Here is a 25,380-nt window from a genome sequence, read left to right as displayed (position 1 = left end):
AAGTTTATCTCTCTCTCGTTTTCTTTTTCCCTTGCCCCCCCCCCTGCTGAGTGTAAAAAGAGGTTACAAGTGTTTAACGTTGCTGCAGTTTATATGTTTGTAAATTATTGTGCCATTAAATGTACTAGTGTGTTTGAGTGCCGTTCAAAGTTAAATTGTAAAAACAAACAAAAATGTACATCTACTAAATTAAGACATATACTGCCCACAAAGAGAAATTAATAAAGCAACGCGCTTGGTTGCTGGCGGCTCACACCCCAGCCTCTCAGTTCCTCCCCTGTATGGAGCACTGAGAGCCCTCAACCCAAAGCGGGTATATAATTGGAAAAATCCAAAAAAGCGAAAAAAACTGTGTGAATCAATCTGACTTGACAAAATCTCCACTCGCGTCGGTCGAAAAATTTATTACCAAATCCAACCAAAGCCAATCCAGCGCAGCTATGCCACGCGGATCCACTGCCAGAAGAGGACGACGACGACGAGGACCACACGGCGTCACAGCCAGGGATCGCCCCAAATCAGCCATTTCCACTGCCAGCTCCGACAGCGCCGCCGACGGCGAAGCCAGCGCCGACAGCACAGCCACCGGCGCCGGGGCAAACGCAGCGATACTGAGACGCCAATCCACCGACTCCGCCACCTGGTTGGAGGCACTTCCTCCAATTTCTAGACCGGCTCCAGCCACCATTACCGGGTATGTGAGGACCACAAATGCCGACACCACCATCACCGGCCACTCCGGCCACAAGCCCCATCCCCGACCTGCCCTGCCCCAACAGCTGGGCGGCCATTCCCAATCTCACCAGCCAGGAGCAGTTCCAGATCGGCGATTGGGTGGAGGCGGTCCATACCCAGGAACGCCAGCAGCAGCAGCTGCAGCAGAACATCAGCAGCAGCAGCAGCGGTAGTCGCCGGCTTGAGGCATTGGCGGCGTCGGCAGCGGCAGCGGCGTCAGCCAAAGCACCGCAATGTCAAGCACCGCTATGCCAAGCCAAGCCAAGCCTAGCGGTACCGAGCGCGCCAATAATTCCGCTTCCCACACTCCAACACACACATACACGTATCGATGCACCGTATGCCGATGCTTCGTGTGGAGAGAGCCGGAAACAGCAAGGAGCGAGAGAGAGTGCAAAGAGTGAGCGGGTAACGACCTCGTACCAGCGACAGTACGAGAGGGCACTCGAGCAGCCCCTACACGAACAGCAGCCAACAAAAGATTCGTGTTCGAGTGCCCGTTCGGGAGCGAGTTCGAACTCGAACCATAGCCATGGCACAAACCCCGCTCGATCGGCCACAGCAGCGGTTCCAAATGCAATGCACACAGCCAATACCACAACCACAAATACAATGATGACATACATCAGCACACAAACAGCGACATCAAACACAAAAACGACAACTGCAATTACGTCGGCAGCCAGACGATGCCTGTTAACAGCAATGCTAACAGGCGGACCCCCCCCACCACCGCCGCCAGAGGAACATCAGCAGCAGCAAACACATCAACAACAACAACAACATCAGCCAATAGCAACAAACACAGCCAATACCGATGATATCCCATCCACCTCTGCTGCAGCGGCCCGTTCGCCACTGAAGCGCGTCCGCGCCGAGGTGGATGATGATGACGACGATGATGACAGTGATGATATGGTTGTTGAGTTTGATGACGATGACGACGACGACAATTTGGATGCCAATTATGCATCGGCCAAACGACGCCTCCGGGAAAGTAACCAACAGGCAAGCAAATCCCATATCCCCCAAATTCAAAACCATCTCCATCACCAACAATCAAACCAGCAACAGCAACAACATCAGCGGACAATTACACAAAATGCCCCTGCCCCCACCCCTGCCCCTACCCCTGCTCCTGCCAATGCCCCACTAGTTCTACCTCACTCACCTGCAAATGCAACTAGTAGCTGCGGCACAGGAACCCACAGCAGCAGCGGCGGCGGCGGCGGCGTTGGGCTGCTCCAGCTGCCCGCCCTGAGTATGCCCAATGCCAGACAAACTCGGATGCTGCAGCGGCAGCACCAACCAACGACAATTATTCCCCCCCCCATCATTCTGCCAGCTGTCCCCGACATTATGCCCATTCTGGACAAGCTGCAGAATGACCCGAGGGTGGGCAACAGCAGCTATCACACCAAGCTCATCAGCCGCAATGGTGTCCGTATCCAGGCCCGCGACATGGCTACCAGGGATGCCATCATGGCAATCCTGGGCGATGGCGACGGCAACGAGGCGATGACTGGCCACTACACACACCAGCACAAGAGTGACCGTGGGCTACGGATCGTCGTGCGAGATCTACACCACTCCACAAGCACCCAACTAATAAAAAATCAGATGGCCGAATTGGGTTATTATGTTATATTTATTAGAGCCATTAAAGGGAGATCCGATGGACAGCCACTCGACCAGTTCGAGTTGGAGATAGCCCCCAAGCCGGATGAAAGCCACCACGATGTCCTCCAATTAACCCAGCTGGGCAACCAGTTGGTGACCGTTGAGAGGCAGGCCAAGCCGGTGGACCCAGCCCAGTGCCACAGATGTCAGGCATTCGGGCACACCCGCACCTACTGCAGGCGTTCATTCGTCTGTATGAAGTGTGCGGGTGCCCACGCGTCCACGGCATGTGCCAAGCCAAGGGCAGACGCCCCTAAATGCGCCAATTGCCAGGGCGCCCACATCAGCGCCTACAAGGGATGTCCGGCATTCAAGGCAGCAAGGGGCCGCCTTCTGTCCCACCGAGTGGCCATGCAGGAGTTGCGTCGCAAGCGCAGCTCGCTTCTGCAGCCATTGCCAGAGCAGCAGCCACCACCAGCAAGAACAACACCAGCACATCCAGGGCGCCGACAGCAGCAGCAACAGCAAGCTCAAACGCCAGCCAATCCCTGGCGCGGACAGCAGCAGCAGGCAGCATGGACGCCACTCAATGTCTCCTCTCCTGGGCGACGAAGAGGACAACAACAACATCAGCAGAAGCAGAAGCAGCAGCAGCCAATACTTACAAAAAAACAGACGCCTGCTGCCTCTGGCCCACGCACTGGGCGACGACGTCCAGAGCAGCCATTGAGCCGTTCCCAGGCACCACAACAGCAGCAGCAGCTACAGCAGCTGCAACAGCAGCCGCAGCGCGAACAACAACAGCGACAGCAGCAGCAGCAGCAGCTTGCCAACAACCGCTCCCGGCAGAAGATGCAGCCGAAACGCCAATCTTGCGAGGGATCCTGCAGCCAGGCACTGTTGGAGAATACGCAGAGGATGACGCGATTGGAAAAGAGGCTGGAAGCGATGATGTCACTACTCACCTCGCTCATCCAATCCCAGGCAGTGACGGCAACTCCAGCAGTTCCAGTGACATCGGAAAATCCACCAACAATGGCAGCAGCAACAGTGGTTGCCCCAGCTCCACAGCCACCACAAGAAACGTTAGGGCCAACGCCAGCCGCCAATCCAGAGACGGATCCTGAAACGGATGAAGAAAATGATGACGATGAGATGTGGACAGATGACGACTCCATGGATGACATTAAGGCCTACGCCCGCAACATGAGGTACCATCTTGACAACCAGATATCCTGGAACGCTGTGTACTAATTGGACACATCTCTGCCACTGCACTGGATTAAAGGACAAATGCATATCAATCGCATGCCACAACAAAAATTAACAACGGACGCTGCCGCCATCAAAGCAATTAAATACTTACCGCCTGCCAGTCAGACACACACACACACACACACACATCCATTACACTTGGGCGGCCGGACCTGTGCCGTTCGAGTAGGTGTGTCGTTCTCCGCCATTGCCCTCATCTGGTTGCTGGAACCAGGTGCCGTGACATTCAGAGTGCCTTATGGTCCTGGAAAAGGAAAAATCCACCAGCCACACATACGATTAAAAAGGGCGCTCAAAATACTTACCGCCTGCCATTCAGACACACACACACACAAACATCCATTACACTTGGGCGGCCGGACCTGTGCCGTTCGAGTTATGTGTGTCATTGTTTACCTTTGCCCACAGCTGGTGGCCGGACCAGTGCCACTCGCTCTACATCAGGGCCACAATTGCCGACGCACACACACACTCACACCCATTTCACTTTGGCGGCCGGACCCGTGTCGCCACAGTAATATGTGTGCCGTCAATCCTGGCTCCCAGCTGGTGGCCGGACCAGTGCCACTGGTCCTCCAAGAGGGCAGCCACAGCCGCAACGACTGACGACTCCGGATGACGCCAATTTCGACGACCAGGGGGGACGACGGGGTCGGCCGGTATGCAACGCAATGTCTTTACAAGCATTGTGTTTTGCTATGCCGGCCGATGCTTCTTGTCTTCCCTGTAATTATAGTAAAAGATATAGACATTATTTTAAATTGTTATGTTTATTGTAATATTGTAAACGTAAATCAATTGTACCTGTTTTGTCTCGTCTTTGTTCCAGTGTAGTATCTCTTTTATTACCTGTTTTTCCGTCGTCTCCACTCCAGTCTACTACTTACCTGTATTGTTATTTCTGCAAGTGCTTGTCTCTCTTTATTTAGTGTATTTCCTTCTGTTTTCCACGCAAAGCACCTGCATTGTTTACCTTTTCTCTTTATCTATTTCCCCAACTGACTACGTGTTGCAACACTGCACATTTCCTGCACATTTCGATCTCATTTCTTTAACCCCTTCTTCCCCCCCCTTATTGTTACTATCGTAATTAGTGCGGTTCTCCGACACCCCACTAAAAAAATCATTACAATCTGTGATAAAACTTCGGCGGCAACGGTGCTGACAATTGATTATCGGTATCGTAATCGACTTTCAAATCAGCATCAGTTGCCGCCACACCCCCCCACTACGGCCTAAATTGAGCCAAATATGCAAGTCTTCGCATAAAACCACTACGTTCCCTATAAACTGCCCGCCCACATGTACATGATACATTCCTAGTCGTCTGCCCTCAGCAGGCGGCAAGGGTAGTAGAGGGGACTGAAGACCAACAACCAACAAAACATCAAGTTGACAAACTCACAGGGGATCAAATCAAATTTTAAGTTAGGGAGAATTTCAGGGAGGAGACAGCATACTTTTGAGCGTGGCCCCACTTTACTTTACTTTCTTGACTCTCACCGCACACACACACACTTGACTCTTGACAATTCATACTTTTGGAGCCTTTTGCCCCGATCGTGGAATCGAGTCTCGAGTCTGGATCTCTGTCCAAACGAGAAAAAGTCGTGTCGTGAACGTTGTGGAGTCGAGTCGTGTTCGTGGTTTAGTCCCTCCGTCAAAGTGCCGAAAAGTTTAGCTCTCTCTCGTTTTCTTTTTCCCTTGCCCCCCCCCCCCCCCCTGCTGAGTGTAAAAAGAGGTTACAAGTGTTTAACGTTGCTGCAGTTTATATGTTTGTAAATTATTGTGCCATTAAATGTACTAGTGTGTTTGAGTGCCGTTCAAAGTTAAATTGTAAAAACAAACAAAAATGTACATCTACTAAATTAAGACATATACTGCCCACAAAGAGAAATTAATAAAGCAACGCGCTTGGTTGCTGGCGGCTCACACCCCAGCCTCTCAGTTCCTCCCCTGTATGGAGCACTGAGAGCCCTCAACCCAAAGCGGGTATATAATTGGAAAAATCCAAAAAAGCGAAAAAACTGTGTGAATCAATCTGACTTGACAAAATCTCCACTCGCGTCGGTCGAAAAATTTATTACCAAATCCAACCAAAGCCAATCCAGCGCAGCTATGCCACGCGGATCCACTGCCAGAAGAGGACGACGACGACGAGGACCACACGGCGTCACAGCCAGGGATCGCCCCAAATCAGCCATTTCCACTGCCAGCTCCGACAGCGCCGCCGACGGCGAAGCCAGCGCCGACAGCACAGCCACCGGCGCCGGGGCAAACGCAGCGATACTGAGACGCCAATCCACCGACTCCGCCACCTGGTTGGAGGCACTTCCTCCAATTTCTAGACCGGCTCCAGCCACCATTACCGGGTATGTGAGGACCACAAATGCCGACACCACCATCACCGCCACTCCGGCCACAAGCCCCATCCCCGACCTGCCCTGCCCCAACAGCTGGGCGGCCATTCCCAATCTCACCAGCCAGGAGCAGTTCCAGATCGGCGATTGGGTGGAGGCGGTCCATACCCAGGAACGCCAGCAGCAGCAGCTGCAGCAGAACATCAGCAGCAGCAGCAGCGGTAGTCGCCGGCTTGAGGCATTGGCGGCGTCGGCAGCGGCAGCGGCGTCAGCCAAAGCACCGCAATGTCAAGCACCGCTATGCCAAGCCAAGCCAAGCCTAGCGGTACCGAGCGCGCCAATAATTCCGCTTCCCACACTCCAACACACACATACACGTATCGATGCACCGTATGCCGATGCTTCGTGTGGAGAGAGCCGGAAACAGCAAGGAGCGAGAGAGAGTGCAAAGAGTGAGCGGGTAACGACCTCGTACCAGCGACAGTACGAGAGGGCACTCGAGCAGCCCCTACACGAACAGCAGCCAACAAAAGATTCGTGTTCGAGTGCCCGTTCGGGAGCGAGTTCGAACTCGAACCATAGCCATGGCACAAACCCCGCTCGATCGGCCACAGCAGCGGTTCCAAATGCAATGCACACAGCCAATACCACAACCACAAATACAATGATGACATACATCAGCACACAAACAGCGACATCAAACACAAAAACGACAACTGCAATTACGTCGGCAGCCAGACGATGCCTGTTAACAGCAATGCTAACAGGCGGACCCCCCCCCACCACCGCCGCCAGAGGAACATCAGCAGCAGCAAACACATCAACAACAACAACAACATCAGCCAATAGCAACAAACACAGCCAATACCGATGATATCCCATCCACCTCTGCTGCAGCGGCCCGTTCGCCACTGAAGCGCGTCCGCGCCGAGGTGGATGATGATGACGACGATGATGACAGTGATGATATGGTTGTTGAGTTTGATGACGATGACGACGACGACAATTTGGATGCCAATTATGCATCGGCCAAACGACGCCTCCGGGAAAGTAACCAACAGGCAAGCAAATCCCATATCCCCCAAATTCAAAACCATCTCCATCACCAACAATCAAACCAGCAACAGCAACAACATCAGCGGACAATTACACAAAATGCCCCTGCCCCCACCCCTGCCCCTACCCCTGCTCCTGCCAATGCCCCACTAGTTCTACCTCACTCACCTGCAAATGCAACTAGTAGCTGCGGCACAGGAACCCACAGCAGCAGCGGCGGCGGCGGCGGCGTTGGGCTGCTCCAGCTGCCCGCCCTGAGTATGCCCAATGCCAGACAAACTCGGATGCTGCAGCGGCAGCACCAACCAACGACAATTATTCCCCCCCCCATCATTCTGCCAGCTGTCCCCGACATTATGCCCATTCTGGACAAGCTGCAGAATGACCCGAGGGTGGGCAACAGCAGCTATCACACCAAGCTCATCAGCCGCAATGGTGTCCGTATCCAGGCCCGCGACATGGCTACCAGGGATGCCATCATGGCAATCCTGGGCGATGGCGACGGCAACGAGGCGATGACTGGCCACTACACACACCAGCACAAGAGTGACCGTGGGCTACGGATCGTCGTGCGAGATCTACACCACTCCACAAGCACCCAACTAATAAAAAATCAGATGGCCGAATTGGGTTATTATGTTATATTTATTAGAGCCATTAAAGGGAGATCCGATGGACAGCCACTCGACCAGTTCGAGTTGGAGATAGCCCCCAAGCCGGATGAAAGCCACCACGATGTCCTCCAATTAACCCAGCTGGGCAACCAGTTGGTGACCGTTGAGAGGCAGGCCAAGCCGGTGGACCCAGCCCAGTGCCACAGATGTCAGGCATTCGGGCACACCCGCACCTACTGCAGGCGTTCATTCGTCTGTATGAAGTGTGCGGGTGCCCACGCGTCCACGGCATGTGCCAAGCCAAGGGCAGACGCCCCTAAATGCGCCAATTGCCAGGGCGCCCACATCAGCGCCTACAAGGGATGTCCGGCATTCAAGGCAGCAAGGGGCCGCCTTCTGTCCCACCGAGTGGCCATGCAGGAGTTGCGTCGCAAGCGCAGCTCGCTTCTGCAGCCATTGCCAGAGCAGCAGCCACCACCAGCAAGAACAACACCAGCACATCCAGGGCGCCGACAGCAGCAGCAACAGCAAGCTCAAACGCCAGCCAATCCCTGGCGCGGACAGCAGCAGCAGGCAGCATGGACGCCACTCAATGTCTCCTCTCCTGGGCGACGAAGAGGACAACAACAACATCAGCAGAAGCAGAAGCAGCAGCAGCCAATACTTACAAAAAAACAGACGCCTGCTGCCTCTGGCCCACGCACTGGGCGACGACGTCCAGAGCAGCCATTGAGCCGTTCCCAGGCACCACAACAGCAGCAGCAGCTACAGCAGCTGCAACAGCAGCCGCAGCGCGAACAACAACAGCGACAGCAGCAGCAGCAGCAGCTTGCCAACAACCGCTCCCGGCAGAAGATGCAGCCGAAACGCCAATCTTGCGAGGGATCCTGCAGCCAGGCACTGTTGGAGAATACGCAGAGGATGACGCGATTGGAAAAGAGGCTGGAAGCGATGATGTCACTACTCACCTCGCTCATCCAATCCCAGGCAGTGACGGCAACTCCAGCAGTTCCAGTGACATCGGAAAATCCACCAACAATGGCAGCAGCAACAGTGGTTGCCCCAGCTCCACAGCCACCACAAGAAACGTTAGGGCCAACGCCAGCCGCCAATCCAGAGACGGATCCTGAAACGGATGAAGAAAATGATGACGATGAGATGTGGACAGATGACGACTCCATGGATGACATTAAGGCCTACGCCCGCAACATGAGGTACCATCTTGACAACCAGATATCCTGGAACGCTGTGTACTAATTGGACACATCTCTGCCACTGCACTGGATTAAAGGACAAATGCATATCAATCGCATGCCACAACAAAAATTAACAACGGACGCTGCCGCCATCAAAGCAATTAAATACTTACCGCCTGCCAGTCAGACACACACACACACACACACACATCCATTACACTTGGGCGGCCGGACCTGTGCCGTTCGAGTAGGTGTGTCGTTCTCCGCCATTGCCCTCATCTGGTTGCTGGAACCAGGTGCCGTGACATTCAGAGTGCCTTATGGTCCTGGAAAAGGAAAAATCCACCAGCCACACATACGATTAAAAAGGGCGCTCAAAATACTTACCGCCTGCCATTCAGACACACACACACACAAACATCCATTACACTTGGGCGGCCGGACCTGTGCCGTTCGAGTTATGTGTGTCATTGTTTACCTTTGCCCACAGCTGGTGGCCGGACCAGTGCCACTCGCTCTACATCAGGGCCACAATTGCCGACGCACACACACACTCACACCCATTTCACTTTGGCGGCCGGACCCGTGTCGCCACAGTAATATGTGTGCCGTCAATCCTGGCTCCCAGCTGGTGGCCGGACCAGTGCCACTGGTCCTCCAAGAGGGCAGCCACAGCCGCAACGACTGACGACTCCGGATGACGCCAATTTCGACGACCAGGGGGGACGACGGGGTCGGCCGGTATGCAACGCAATGTCTTTACAAGCATTGTGTTTTGCTATGCCGGCCGATGCTTCTTGTCTTCCCTGTAATTATAGTAAAAGATATAGACATTATTTTAAATTGTTATGTTTATTGTAATATTGTAAACGTAAATCAATTGTACCTGTTTTGTCTCGTCTTTGTTCCAGTGTAGTATCTCTTTTATTACCTGTTTTTCCGTCGTCTCCACTCCAGTCTACTACTTACCTGAATTGTTATTTCTGCAAGTGCTTGTCTCTTCTTATTTAGTGTATTTCCTTCTGTATTCCACGCAAAGCACCTGCATTGTTTACCTTTTCTCTTTATTTATTTCCACAACTGACTACGTGTTGCAACACTGCACATTTCCGCACATTTCGATCTCATTTCTTTAACCCCTTCTTCCCCCCCGTTATTGTTACTATCGTAATTAGTGCGGTTCTCCGACACCCCACTAAAAAAATTAATACAATCTGTGATAAAACTTCGGCGGCAACGGTGCTGACAATTGATTATCGGTATCGTAATCGACTTTCAAATCAGCACCTGTTGCCGCCACACCCCACCACTACGGCCTAAATTGAGCCAAATTTGCAAGTCTTCGCATATATCCACTACGTTCCCTATAAACTGCCCGCCCACATGTACATGATACATTCCTAGTCGTCTGCCCTCAGCAGGCGGCAAGGGTAGTAGAGGGGACTGAAGACCAACAACCAACAAAACATCAAGTTGACAAACTCACAGGGGATCAAATCAAATTTTAAGTTAGGGAAAATTACAAAGAGGGGACAGCATACTTTTGAGCGTGGCCCCACTTTACTTTACTTTCTTGACTCTCACCGCACACACACACACTTGACTCTTGACAATTCATACTTTTGGAGCCTTTTGCCCCGATCGTGGAATCGAGTCTCGAGTCTGGATCTCTGTCCAAACGAGAAAAAGTCGTGTCGTGAACGTTGTGGAGTCGAGTCGTGTTCGTGGTTTAGTCCCTCCGTCAAAGTGCCGAAAAGTTTATCTCTCTCTCGTTTTCTTTTTCCCTTGCCCCCCCCCCTGCTGAGTGTAAAAAGAGGTTACAAGTGTTTAACGTTGCTGCAGTTTATATGTTTGTAAATTATTGTGCCATTAAATGTACTAGTGTGTTTGAGTGCCGTTCAAAGTTAAATTGTAAAAACAAACAAAAATGTACATCTACTAAATTAAGACATATACTGCCCACAAAGAGAAATTAATAAAGCAACGCGCTTGGTTGCTGGCGGCTCACACCCCAGCCTCTCAGTTCCTCCCCTGTATGGAGCACTGAGAGCCCTCAACCCAAAGCGGGTATATAATTTGGAAAAATCCAAAAAAGCGAAAAAAAAAAAAAAAAAGCGGCAAGCACGTGAGCTGCTACAAGAATGTGCCGCCTACAAAAAGGCTCGCAGCCAGTTAAGGGCAAACCGGCTCATCGGTGAGCAGCAATATCAACAGCAACGCCAGCAGCCACAGCAGCAAACCGAGCAGCAACGCCCACAACAGAAACACAACAAACACCAGCGTACGCAGCAGCAGCAGCAGCATCATCAGCAGCAGTCACAGCAGACGCAACGACAGGGCCGCCAACAACAACAACAGCAGCCAGCAACAATCAGCGGCAGCGGCAGGCCGTCGTACAGCCGGGTAGTACGTAGCGGAATTACTGAGCAGGAGCAGCAGCAGCAGCAGCAACAGCCACGAGCGGACAATCACCAACAGCAGCATCGCCGACCACAGCAACAGCAGCAGCCATATGTCCGTACTGTTGAGAAGCAACAGCCATCACAAAGGAAGCGGCCACAGCAGCAGCAGCATCAGCGGCAGCAGCGCGCAAGAGTTGTACAAGGGGCCAAAGCAGCACCAACTCCAATAGCAGCAGCAACGCCCAACACCCGCAGGCCCTTGTATAGCCGAGGTGCTCAAGCCAATCCGGCCGAAAATCATTTGGCCAAGTTCCAACAGAAGTTGAGGGATGAGCAGCAGCAGCACCACCACCATCGAATCGAGTCTCGAGTCTGGATCTCTGTCCAAACGAGAAAAAGTCGTGTCGTGAACGTTGTGGAGTCGAGTCGTGTTCGTGGTTTAGTCCCTCCGTCAAAGTGCCGAAAAGTTTATCTCTCTCTCGTTTTCTTTTTCCCTTGCCCCCCCCCCTGCTGAGTGTAAAAAGAGGTTACAAGTGTTTAACGTTGCTGCAGTTTATATGTTTGTAAATTATTGTGCCATTAAATGTACTAGTGTGTTTGAGTGCCGTTCAAAGTTAAATTGTAAAAACAAACAAAAATGTACATCTACTAAATTAAGACATATACTGCCCACAAAGAGAAATTAATAAAGCAACGCGCTTGGTTGCTGGCGGCTCACACCCCAGCCTCTCAGTTCCTCCCCTGTATGGAGCACTGAGAGCCCTCAACCCAAAGCGGGTATATAATTTGGAAAAATCCAAAAAAGCGAAAAAAAAAAAAAAAAAAGCGGCAAGCACGTGAGCTGCTACAAGAATGTGCCGCCTACAAAAAGGCTCGCAGCCAGTTAAGGGCAAACCGGCTCATCGGTGAGCAGCAATATCAACAGCAACGCCAGCAGCCACAGCAGCAAACCGAGCAGCAACGCCCACAACAGAAACACAACAAACACCAGCGTACGCAGCAGCAGCAGCAGCATCATCAGCAGCAGTCACAGCAGACGCAACGACAGGGCCGCCAACAACAACAACAGCAGCCAGCAACAATCAGCGGCAGCGGCAGGCCGTCGTACAGCCGGGTAGTACGTAGCGGAATTACTGAGCAGGAGCAGCAGCAGCAGCAGCAACAGCCACGAGCGGACAATCACCAACAGCAGCATCGCCGACCACAGCAACAGCAGCAGCCATATGTCCGTACTGTTGAGAAGCAACAGCCATCACAAAGGAAGCGGCCACAGCAGCAGCAGCATCAGCGGCAGCAGCGCGCAAGAGTTGTACAAGGGGCCAAAGCAGCACCAACTCCAATAGCAGCAGCAACGCCCAACACCCGCAGGCCCTTGTATAGCCGAGGTGCTCAAGCCAATCCGGCCGAAAATCATTTGGCCAAGTTCCAACAGAAGTTGAGGGATGAGCAGCAGCAGCACCACCACCAGCAGCAACAAGAACAGCAAAAAACTCTCCCTGCAAATTTCCAGTCCCATGCCCATAAAGAAAATGCAGAATTTCTCTCAAGACTTGAGGCCAAAATCGATAGTCTATTTTCTGCAATAGTTAAATTAATAAACATCAATACAAATAAGACAAGCAAAACAACAAATAGCAGTTCACCAAACTCTTTGGACATGGCCCTGTCCTCCGCCAATGATGCCTTTTATGTTTAGTCCAGTCCCGAACGGCCTGTCAAACCAAAAAGTCAATCCAGTACAGACTATTTCCACCCACAGCGTCAGCCAGAACGGCAACACTTTTAAAATTGCCTTCTGGAACGCGTGTGGTGTGACAAACAAGTTGAACGAGGTCGAAGTTTTCCTGAAAAGGGAAAAAATACAATTAATGATGGTCATCGAAACACGCACAAGGGCCGTCTCTGTGAGCGGATTCCACACTTACACTGCACAAAATCCGGCAAACGATCGCAGAGGGGGAGTAGCCATCCTGGTCCGGGACGATGTCACCCACTCTGCTCTGCAGCCAATTTCAAAGCCATTCATCCAGAGTGCACCTGTCATCGTCTTCACTGAAAAGGAAAATAAAAAGGGAATTATTTTTGCGCCGATCCACTGTCCGCCTGTATTAAAGTGGGCGCCTGCCCATTTTACTGGATTGATAAGACATTTTGAAGAACTCTGCGTCGAAGAAACAGCATCCGGCTTCCTTGTATGCGGTGACTGGAACGCGAAGCATATGTGGTGGGGAAATGCCCGTGGATGCGCCAGAGGGAAAGCACTGATGGAGGCTGTACACACCAACAACGGCTGCAATTTGCTGGCCACCGGTGGTGCCACACACTATCCCTACGATAAAAAAAAGAGACCATCAGCGATTGACTTTGGAATCTACAAAGGAATCAACGACACTCACCTGAGTATCCGTTCAAGCTCGGATTTGGACTCTGATCACTTGCTGCTCAGGGTGGAGTTGACGATCGGCAGCGGTGGACGTAGACATCCTACGCCCACAGTCAGGAAACATCTGCTCCCAGCACGTGCCAATATCAGCCTGTTCCAAAAGTCGCTGGAACGGTTGATCAATCTCAACACCGAGATTAGGATAGCGCAGGACATTGATGACGTCGTTGACTTGTTTTTGAACAATATACGGGTAGCAGCAGCAGCAGCAACAACACAACATCAACAGCAGCATCCAAACACTCATCGAAGATGGCCACAGCAGCGTCAGCATCATCATCAGCAGCGGTCACAGCAACATCACCGGCACCATCACCTTAAGCTGGACGAGGCTACAAGCGAGCTGCTCTCCATCAAACAGCAGTGCAAGAGGATCTGGCTGGCAACCCGCACCATCGAAGCCAGACGAAACTACAGGGCGGCGCAAAATCGTCTTAACAAGGGGCTCACAATCCTGAAAAACAAAAACATCAACAAACTGTTCACAGGGATTGACAACAAAGACCGCTATCAAATGCAGAAACTTTGGAAATTGACCAGCACAATCAAAAGACAGCCGCAGCCAAACTGGCCACTGAGGCTGCCAACTATGACTGGAGGCAAGGCAAGTGTCTCGTGGACAAAGTCAACAGCTGAGACAGCCGATGCCTTTGCTACTCACCTGGAGGAGAGATTCAGCCCGATACTGTCCAATTCAGATGAAGAGCGGGCCGCAATCAATAGAGAGCGTGAGCAGTCAAAACGGCAGAAGCAGCTACAACCGGACCAGGAAACCAGGATTCCCTTCAGACCAGTCACACTGCCTGAGCTGATGCAGATTGTGGATGCATTGGAGCTGTCCAAATCACCTGGGGGAGACAAAATCAATAACAAACTGATTAAAAATTTGCCAAAAAAAGCGCTATTATATTTAATACTAATATATAACTCCATTTTCAGGCTGGGCCACTTTCCAAGTCAGTGGAAACATGCCCAGATTAAAATGATTCTAAAACCGGGCAAAAACACAGCAGACATGTGTTCCTACCGGCCAATCAGTCTATTATCTGGCCTTTCAAAGATCTTTGAAAAATTGCTGATGGCGAGACTGTTTGAGGTGGAGAATTTTGCCAAGGCAGTACCCAATTACCAATTTGGATTTCGGCGGGAGCATGGCACTGAACAGCAGCTGGCTCGAGTCACTCAATACATCCTCAAGGCGTATGAGAAAAAACAAGTTTGCTCGGCAATTTTCCTGGACATTTCCGAAGCTTTCGACCGAGTATGGCATGAAGGGCTGCTGTACAAGTTGATGAAGCTGCTGCCTTTAAATTTGTACTGCATTCTGGAGAGCTACCTGGCTGAACGCACTTTTTGTGTGAGCTGCGGAGACGAGGAACTGTCAAGGATCGGAAAAATATCAGCTGGAGTCCCGCAGGGTAGTGTACTTGGGCCAATCCTATACACAATCTATGCCTCGGACATGCCAATGCCTCACCTCATCCAGGACAGCACTGGCTTCCATCCAGAACGGGAATCAATGCTGCTGTCCACGTATGCCGACGACACGGTGATAATGAGCGCATCTGCAATCCCAAATGTGGCAGTCAAATATATCCAAAGATACCTGACTCACTTCTCTATATGGGCCAAGAAGTGGTGCATTAACATAAATGCGAAAAAAACCGGACATGTATTATTCACACTGAGGACAATTAGATCAACGGACTTAAGGCAAACGCCGACTATAAATGGACAGGCTGTGCCACTTGCCAAATCACACACATATCTGGGCATAAAATTGGACAAAAAACTCACCCTAAGCTCACACATCACGAGGATCTGCACAAAACTCCGATCAAGAGCGGCCAAACTGGACTGGCTTGCTGGCCCAAAAAGCCGGCTGCCAAGCGAAACCAAGGCTATAGTCATCAAGCAGCTCATCATGCCCATTTGGCAATATGGTCTTCCGGTTTGGGGCGCACTTACATCCGATTCCCAGCTGCGACGGGTGCAAAGCCTACAAAATAAAATTATTAGACGGGCAATGAAGGCGACAAGGTTCACCAGGAACGATGCCATAAGACAGACTCACAATCTAGACACAATCGACGAAGTGTTCCATGCGGCAAGTGGGCGCTTCGCCAACTCCTTGGCTTGCCATGTCAATCCGGAGGCTCGGAAACTATTACTGCAGCCGTATGAACCACAGCGATTGCAGAGGCCACGCTATCTGCAACAGCTGCTCCAACACTTCCGCCCGCTGCAGCCTCAAAATCAGGATCGGAGCAGCCATCATCATCAACATCCAGATCCGGCCATCTCCGAGGAATCGCTTCCAACGCTGGTCCGTCTCGAAGAGGAGGAGCTGAAAAGAAAGAGACAGGAGGAATCAGACGCCAGGCAATTAAGAAGAATCCAACAACAAAATATCATCAATCCGAACCCCGAAAGGTTCAACGAATCGATGATAAATTGCTTCAGAAAACGATACCTCAGCGGCCAAACTCCCCGAGAAAGAATAGTGGCTCTTATCTTTGGCCAGCCACTTTCTGTCCAAAGGATAATCCTGCCAGATTACGAGGGGGATCCCGATCCAGCGACGCAGCAGCAGACGCAGCAGCAGACTCAGCAGCAGACGCAGCAGCAGACTCAGCAGCAGATGCAGCAGCAGACGCAGCAGCGGACCCAGCAGCAGACGCAGCAGCGGACTCAGCAGCAGACACAACAACAGATGCAGCAGCAGACGCAGCAGCGGACTCAGCAGCAGACACGGCAAATTCTGGCGAGCAGCAACCGGCAGACGTCACATCATCGTTGCCAGACACGGGCTGCAAGCAGCAGCTCACGCACCCTGGACGACAGCCATCGACGCAATCCGCAAGAGGCACTTCTGGACCACGGACTGGAGCAAGTCCGACGGCGCCTTGAACGGGTGGTCGACGACGACGACGACGACGACGTCCTAATCATCTCAGATGACGACGACGACGACGTCCAAATCATCACCGATGTCCAATCCATCTCAGATGACGATGACCACAACAACGACGATGATGCCGGCCGGCACATTGCGCACACCGCCACAGTGACTCCGCACTTTGGTGCAGCAAGGCGCCGCTCACTGGGACGCCGCAATCCGGCCGCAGCAAGTCCAATGTTCCTGTGGTGGACATTGTCGTTGTACCTGGTAAATGTAAAAATGACATTAAAATTTGCAAAATTATCCCCTCCACAGAGTAATATAAAACGGCACAAAACTCACCTGAAGCGTGTACAAACACGCTTGCGACACCGGGCGACACCCCTAGTTGCTCCTCTGATCCTTTCTCATGGGCGTCACCACGGCATCCGGCCTCCAGAAGGGCTCCGCGGACGAGAGTCATCACGGCTGCTGGTTGGCTATGAATGCCAATTTGGACACGCTTGCGCCGCACACATGGCGCATCCGAATCCACGCAGGGGTGGTTTTCCTGCACTTCATGGCTGCTGGCAACCATCGCCACACAAATCTGGCCGAATCCCGGGCCACCTGGAGGACCACGGCGATCGCTCCATCCACTCTGCACGGCGCTGTGCATTGTCCACGTCTCCTGCCGCACCTTACACACGCGCTCATCCAGCGCCGTACGGTTGCGCACCGTGCCATCCACTCTGCTCCAGACGACGACGATGATCCAGTACCTGCAAATAGAAATAAAATAGAATTAAATTAAATTAAAATGTAAATAATTGTTCAATATTGTCAATACTTATCTGTTTGTGACCACCTGCTGATTTATGTACGTTAATCCTGTGATTGACACATAAGGGCTGCCAGACCATTAGTTTCATGTTTTAATGTTAATGTTAATGTAATGCTACTGTAATGCTAATGTTAATGTTAACAGCCCGCCAATTTTAAAAAATCACATCATTGTTGTAAGTTAAGCTTAAATGTAAATTGCCGAAGTACTGGTAATAAGAAAAGCTGGAAATAAACTCCGCCAGTAGCAAAGCTGGCGGGCGAGTGTGCGCATCGTAGGCGTGCACGCGCATCTAATTACATCGAAAAAAAAAAAAAAAAAGTGACTTGTGTTTTGTTGTTTTATGTGGAACTTTAAATGTATTAAAATACATGTTTAAACCGGGATTAAATTAAATGGAAACTAAATAAACAATATGTGCCAAATAATTGCAAATAATGCAATATAATCATCTGTGATCGTGCCTTAATTCAGGGAAGCCAATAAACCCAACTGAGGAAAGAGGAAGAAAAAGCAAGCTACTGAGTACCTGGACCAGGCCACCAAATGGACGCACTTGCTCCAAATCTGACGACCAACAAAATGGATGTTATGGATGCTATGGACAACTCGGCAAGAGCCGAAGCGGGTGGTGAGTGCGTTACTCAAATAAGTTCTGCCGTCATATCGACCAGGCCCCTGGGAGGGAACCCCTCCGCAAATGCTTCCCTCTTCGAACCAATGTTCGACTCAGAGGGGGATGCGGATCTGGCTGAGTTGGAGACGGACTCGCCAGAGAGTACCCTGAGCTCCTTGGGAGCTACGGTGCTGGAGTTCGAGCGTCGTTTCGTGGACAGGGGTTTATATGTTAGAAAATACCCGCCAATCCCACAAAAAACAGACGCCAACATACAAGAAAAACCGCCATCAAATACACGTACAAACACGCAGACAAAAATAGCCCCCAGCGAAAGTGCAACGGGTTCCCAAAATAGCGGCGCTTTCGCTCTTACCAAAGAGCATTTAAGTGCACATAAACAAAACAAGAACAAATGTTATGCCCATATGTTTTCGCGCCAAAACATTAGCGAAAACAAAAACAAGCAAACAACTCACACAAGCATCAGAGAGAGCGACGCTTGCGCTCTCTCGGCAGCCGAACCCTCGGCGCACAATCAAAACGGAGGCTCGTCACATCAAGCCCCAAAGCGTTTGCCCTCACACACTTATGACAAAAAGAGAGATGCTTGCTCTCTCCCGCCGAACCAAAACACAAACACATACAAGAACGAAGCTAGCCTGACCTACGCCAATAACAAAACCGAAACTGTAAACGGCATAAAGAAAAACAATGACCAGCAACAGCAACAAAGTTTGACGACAGCTGAACGCAATAATTCTAGCAGAAGCAGAAAATGCTTGCTGCCTACTCTGACTCAGGCGGACGAACAAAATATACAGACAAAGCCTAGTACCAGAACACAACTGGTAAAGGAATGGCTAATTAGCGTTCCCCCGCTACTGGCCAATGAAATGCCCTCGCCCCTGCCCCTTACCCCTATAGCAAAGGATAACCTGACTACAGATTCGTTTCGCTCGCCGCTCAAAAGAAGATGCGCGGCGATCGAAACGGATACAGATGACGATGACTTCACCTGCCTCACTCTGGACACGCCCATGTTCAAGAGCCAATTCGCGAAAAGGCTGCATCATGAGACCCGACAGATGGAGTCAGATGCTGGGCAAATACGCACACCGTCAAATAGTGTGGTTCCGGTTCCGGTGGTCCAACATAGGGAGCCCCAAAGGATAGAGGCTGAAAGCCAACAGATGGAGACGGACAACCATCAGCCGCAACATCAGCCAGACATTAGCATAAATATAACGCCCGTCCAACAGTCATTACGCAGCACCAAGGTCCCAACAATCTTCCTGCCCCTGGTGCCTGCAATTGTACCCCTGATTAACAAATTGACAACAAATCCAAATGTGGGGAAATTCACAACGAAATCGATGGCCAACAGTGGACTTAGAGTCCACTGCGACGACATTTTAACATACAACGCCATTCAGAACGCCCTAGCTGAAGACAGCACCCAATTGCACACACACCAGCCGCGCAGCGAAAGGGGCTATCGTGTAATAGTGCGACACTTACACCACACCACGCCCAGCAGCTGGATCTCTGAGGAGCTTGAACGACTCGGATTTACTGCGAGGTTTATCCGAGGATTAAAACATCGTTTTAATGGGAGGCCTCTAAATATTTTTGAGGTCGAAATTCAGCCCAAGGCGGATGGTGGCCATGAGGCAATTCTTGACATTAAAAACCTGGCCAATCAATGCGTCTCCATAGTGAGACAGGCCAAGCCACGCGATCCAGCACAATGCCATCGGTGCCAGGAGTTTGGGCATACAAAAAACTACTGCAGACGGCCATACAAGTGCATGAAATGCGCAGGAGATCACCCCACAACAGCATGCAGGAAACCCAGGCAGGAGGATCCTAAATGCGCCAATTGTAGCGGCAAGCACGTGAGCTGCTACAAGGGTTGTCCCGCCTACAAAAAGGCTCGCAGCCAGTTAAGGGCAAACCGGATCATCGCTGAGCAGCAAAGGCAGCATTACCAACAGCAACGCCAGCAGCCACAGCAGCCACAGCAGCCAACTGTCCAACAACGTCCACAAACTCAGCAGCCGAGTCGCCAATCCCAATCCCAGCAACAACAGCAGACAGCAAACACAGGCACCAGAGGTAATAGCAGGCCTTCCTACAGCAGGGTGTTGCGGTCCGGGAATGCTGAGCAGCAGCAGCAGCCACGAGCGGCAGAACGGCAACAGCCGACGAGCAGTCGTCGTCCTTCCCAACAACAGCAGCCTCATATCCCCGCCCCCAAGCAACAGCAGTCATCTCAGAAGAAGCGGCCACAACACCAACAGCAACAGCAGCATTCAAGCGGCAGACAAGGTGCCAAAGCAGCACCAACACCAGCTGCAGCAGCAGCAGCAACGCCCAACACCCGCAGGCCCTTGTATAGCCGAGGTGCGCAAGCCAATCCGGCCGAAAATCATCTGGCCAAGATCCAGCAAAAGCTAAGGGAAGAGCAGCAGCATCAACATAAACAAAAACAGCAGCAGCGCGGTCACAATTTGGGTCGGCAGCACCAGCAGCAGCACCAGCACCGCGGCCATCATTCCCAGCCACAGGCCAAGGGGCGCCAATGCCAGCGCGATCAACGGGTGCAGCCAACTCCAAATCGTTTCCAGACGCCAAGAAATCCCCAGCATCAGCAGCAGCCAGCCATCCAATGCGATGGCAAGTGTGTGGAAACCTTAAAAGAGTACGCCGTCAAAATAGAAAACTTGGAGAAAAGACTGCAAGAACTTACCACATTAATTGCAAGCCTGACGGAGTCAAAGGGCAGTGGCTCAGCAGTGGCCAATCCTCCAACACAGACACCAGCAGCAGCACCAGCACCAGCAGCAGCACCAACACCTACAAGGCCCGCCGCCAATTCACAACCTGACGCCGCAGCCGTATCGGAGGACTCTGATATGGACTGCGAAGCACTCAGCGACGATGGCGACGACCAGTGGACGGACGACGATTCAGTTGACGACGAGATAGCGGATATCCTAGACGACTACGATAGCTACTACTCTGACTACTTTTGATGAGCCCAAAAGTCGGTCCTGAGCAGCCACTGAAATAATACAAAATGACGTCAATACACACATCAACACAATATGGACAAAACTCAAAATAATCACTCGTACCTGCCACGCCTCCGACAGATCTGCCCCTCCAGCAGCTGCCCCGTCATCAACACCACACATCTGATGCCAATTGGACGACATTTTGGGATTTATTGACGACGCTCCTGACAATCCACCGCACAGGTCCAGAGCAGCCACTGTAAACAAACCAAAATGACGTCAATACACACATCAACACAAAATGGTCCAAACTCACTCAAAACATACGTACCTGCCACGCCTCCGATAGATCTGCCTCTCCAGCAGTTGCCACACCAAATTCGCCATCCAATTCCTGCCAAATGGGCGAAATTTGAAGACCCTATCGTCGTCGCCAACAACATCCAGGCTGCCGCTAAAAGAAGAAAAAAACATCAATTCACGCATCAACACAAAATAGCCAATACTTCTACTAATCACACTTACCTTCAATACACTCACAGATCAGCCTCTCCAGTACCTGCCTCGCCACCAACCGCAACATTTTGTTGCAAGTTGGGCCCAATTTGGACGCCCCTCCGACAACGCTGCCAGCAACCGATGGCCGTGACGTTACGCCATCATCACAAAACAGCAGCAGCAATCCAACGACGAGGCCAGCCAATACAGACACCAATGGCCAGCGCTCCATCTCCATCTTCATCGACAGTGCATCCGGGGTGGCCGGACCAGCAGCCACTCGGATGCAGCCAATCCGCACTCATATGCGGCCATCTCCACTGCGGCCATTTCCACTGGTCAACGCACCCCGATTGGCCGGACCAGTGTCAATCTCCATTTCTCCAGGTAGAGACGGCGTGGGCGGCCGGACCAGAGTCGCTCGCCAAACACCATCACCATCCACGCCAACTCCTGGATCCTGCCCCTGCCAATTCCGATGCCGCAGATGCGTGATCTGCTGCATCATACACACTTGCACATCCAGCGCTGAGGCGGATGCGCCCTGTGCCATCCACACTGCTCCAGACGACGACGATGATCCTCCAGTACCTGAAATAGAAAATAAATAGAATTAAATTAGCCTATAAATGTCATTAATGTTGCAATTTGTCTAATACTTATCTCTTTGTTTGTATAAATGTACGTCAATTATTGCGAATGTCAAAATAGGGCTGCCAGACTGTAATACTGATAGAATGTAAACATGTCTGTAGATGTTAATGTTAATGTAATGTTAATGTCAATTGCCCGCAAAAATTCAAAAGAACATTATTGTTGTTAGTTAAGCTTAAATGTAAATTGCCGAAGTACTGGTAATAAGAAAAGCTGGAAATAAACTCCGCCAGTAGCAAAGCTGGCGGGCGAGTGTGCGCATCGTAGGCGTGCACGCGCATCTAATTACATCGAAAAAAAAAGTGACTTGTGTTTTTTGTTGTTTTATGTGGAACTTTAAATGTATTAAAATACATGTTTAAACCGGGACTAAATTAAATGGAAACTAAATAAACAATATGTGCCAAATAATTGCAAATAATGCAATATAATCAACTGTGATCGTGCCTTAATTCAGTGAAGCCAATAAACCCAACTGGAGGAAAGAGGAAAAGCAAAGCAACTGAGTACCTGGACCAGGCCACCAAATGGACGCACTTGCTCCAAAACAGACGACCAATAATATGGATGTTATGGATGCTATGGACAACTCGGCAAGAGCCGAAGCGGGTGGTGAGTGCGTTACTCAAATAAGTTCTGCCGTCATATCGACCAGGCCCCTGGGAGGGAACCCCTCCGCAAATGCTTCCCTCTTCGAACCAATGTTCGACTCAGAGGGGGATGCGGATCTGGCTGAGTTGGAGACGGACTCGCCAGAGAGTACCCTGAGCTCCTTGGGAGCTACGGTGCTGGAGTTCGAGCGTCGTTTCGTGGACAGGGGTTTATATGTTAGAAAATACCCGCCAATCCCACCAAAAACAGACGCCAACATACAAGAAAAACCGCCATCAAATACACGTACAAACACGCAGACAAAAATAGCCCCCAGCGAAAGTGCAACGGGTTCCAAAAATAGCGGCGCTTTCGCTCTTACCAAAGAGCACTTAAGTGCACATAAACAAAACAAGAACAAATGTTATGCCCATATGTTTTCGCGCCAAAACATTAGCGAAAACAATAACAATCAAACAACTCACACAAGCATCAGAGAGAGCGACGCTTGCGCTCTCTCGGCAGCCGAACCCTCGGCGCACAATCAAAACGGAGGCTCGTCACATCAAGCCCCAAAGCGTTTGCCGCCAAACATGCACTCACACACTTATGACAAAAAGAGAGATGCTTGCTCTCTCCCGCCGAACCAAAACACAAACACATACAAGAACGAAGCTAGCCTGACCTACGCCAATAACAAAACCGAAACTGTAAACGGCATAAAGAAAAACAATGACCAGCAACAGCAACAAAGTTTGACGACAGCTGAACGCAATAATTCTAGCAGAAGCAGAAAATGCTTGCTGCCTACTCTGACTCAGGCGGACGAGCATAATACTCAGACAAGTCCTAGTACCAGAACACAACTGGTAAAGGAATGGCTAATTAGCGTTCCCCCGCTACTGGCCAATGAAATGCCCTCGCCCCTGCCCCTTACCCCTATAGCAAAGGATAACCTGACTACAGATTCGTTTCGCTCGCCGCTCAAAAGAAGATGCGCGGCGATCGAAACGGATACAGATGACGATGACTTCACCTGCCTCACTCTGGACACGCCCATGTTCAAGAGCCAATTCGCGAAAAGGCTGCATCATGAGACCCGGCAGATGGAGTCAGATGCTGGGCAAATACGCACACCGTCAAATAGTGTGGTTCCGGTTCCGGTGGTCCAACATAGGGAGCCCCAAAGGATAGAGGCTGAAAGCCAACAGATGGAGACGGACAACCATCAGCCGCAACATCAGCCAGACATTAGCATAAATATAACGCCCGTCCAACAGTCATTACGCAGCACCAAGGTCCCAACAATCTTCCTGCCCCTGGTGCCTGCAATTGTACCCCTGATTAACAAATTGACAACAAATCCAAATGTGGGGAAATTCACAACGAAATCGATGGCCAACAGTGGACTTAGAGTCCACTGCGACGACATTTTAACATACAACGCCATTCAGAACGCCCTAGCTGAAGACAGCAACCCAATTGCACACACACCAGCCGCGCAGCGAAAGGGGCTATCGTGTAATAGTGCGACACTTACACCACACCACGCCCAGCAGCTGGATCTCTGAGGAGCTTGAACGACTCGGATTTACTGCGAGGTTTATCCGAGGATTAAAACATCGTTTTAATGGAGGCCTCTAAATATTTTTGAGGTCGAAATTCAGCCCAGGCGGATGGTGGCCATGAGGCAATTCTTGACATTAAAAACCTGGCCATCAATGCGTCTCCATAGTGAGACAGGCCAAGCCACGCGATCCAGCACAATGCCATCGGTGCCAGGAGTTTGGGCATACAAAAAACTACTGCAGACGGCCATACAAGTGCATGAAATGCGCAGGAGATCACCCCACAACAGCATGCAGGAAACCCAGGCAGGAGGATCCTAAATGCGCCAATTGTAGCGGCAAGCACGTGAGCTGCTACAAAGGGTTGTCCCGCCTACAAAAAGGCTCGCAGCCAGTTAAGGGCAAACCGGATCATCGCTGAGCAGCAAAGGCAGCATTACCAACAGCAACGCCAGCAGCCACAGCAGCCACAGCAGCCAACTGTCCAACAACGTCCACAAACTCAGCAGCCGAGTCGCCAATCCCAATCCAGCCAACACAGCAGACAGCAAACACAGGCACCAGAGGTAATAGCAGGCCTTCCTACAGCAGGGTGTGCGGTCCGGAATGGCTGAGGCAGCAGCAGCAGCCACGAGCGGCAGAACGGCAACAGCCGACGAGCAGTCGTCGTCCTTCCCAAACAACAGCAGCCTCATATCCCACGCCCCCAAGCAACAGCAGTCATCTCAGAAGAAGCGGCCACAACACCAACAGCAACAGCAGCATTCAAGCGGCAGACAAGGTGCCAAAGCAGCACCAACACCAGCTGCAGCAGCAGCAGCAACGCCAACACCCGCAGGCCCTTGTATAGCCGAGGTGCGCAAGCCAATCCGGCCGAAAATCATCTGGCCAAGATCCAGCAAAAGCTAAGGGAGAGCAGCAGCATCAACATAAACAAAAACAGCAGCAGCGCGGTCACAATTTGGGTCGGCAGCACCAGCAGCAGCACCAGCACCGCGGCCATCATT

General features: G+C 51.3%; 1 protein-coding gene and 1 long non-coding RNA gene across 2 annotated transcripts; both read right to left on the bottom strand.

Moving 5' to 3' along the window:
- Window positions 1–11,795: 11,795 nt before the first annotated feature.
- LOC113567214 lies at window positions 11,796–14,011 on the bottom strand. Its single transcript, XM_026994392.1, has 6 exons — window positions 13,655–14,011; window positions 13,393–13,587; window positions 13,184–13,310; window positions 12,907–13,102; window positions 12,809–12,835; window positions 11,796–11,804 (listed from the first exon to the last, which is right to left on the bottom strand). The coding sequence occupies exons 2-6, from the start codon at window positions 13,475–13,477 to the stop codon at window positions 11,796–11,798; spliced, it is 444 nt and encodes a 147-aa protein (XP_026850193.1). The 5' UTR covers window positions 13,478–13,587; window positions 13,655–14,011.
- A 72-nt stretch (window positions 14,012–14,083) lies between these two features.
- Window positions 14,084–15,890, bottom strand: LOC113567215. The gene is made up of 4 exons (XR_003409371.1): window positions 15,776–15,890; window positions 15,499–15,700; window positions 14,363–14,549; window positions 14,084–14,155 (listed from the first exon to the last, which is right to left on the bottom strand). It is a non-coding gene; the product is annotated as an uncharacterized LOC113567215 (long non-coding RNA).
- Between the last annotated feature and the right edge of the window lie 9,490 nt (window positions 15,891–25,380).

The sequence above is a fragment of the Drosophila persimilis genome, unplaced genomic scaffold, assembly GCF_003286085.1.
Source record: "Drosophila persimilis strain 14011-0111.01,24,50 unplaced genomic scaffold, DperRS2 tig00002489-arrow-arrow-pilon, whole genome shotgun sequence".
In the NCBI taxonomy this organism is placed as follows: Eukaryota; Metazoa; Arthropoda; class Insecta; order Diptera; family Drosophilidae; genus Drosophila; species Drosophila persimilis.
The sequence above is the reverse complement of the archived record's forward strand: the minus strand, read 5'-3'. Positions and strand labels throughout refer to the sequence as shown.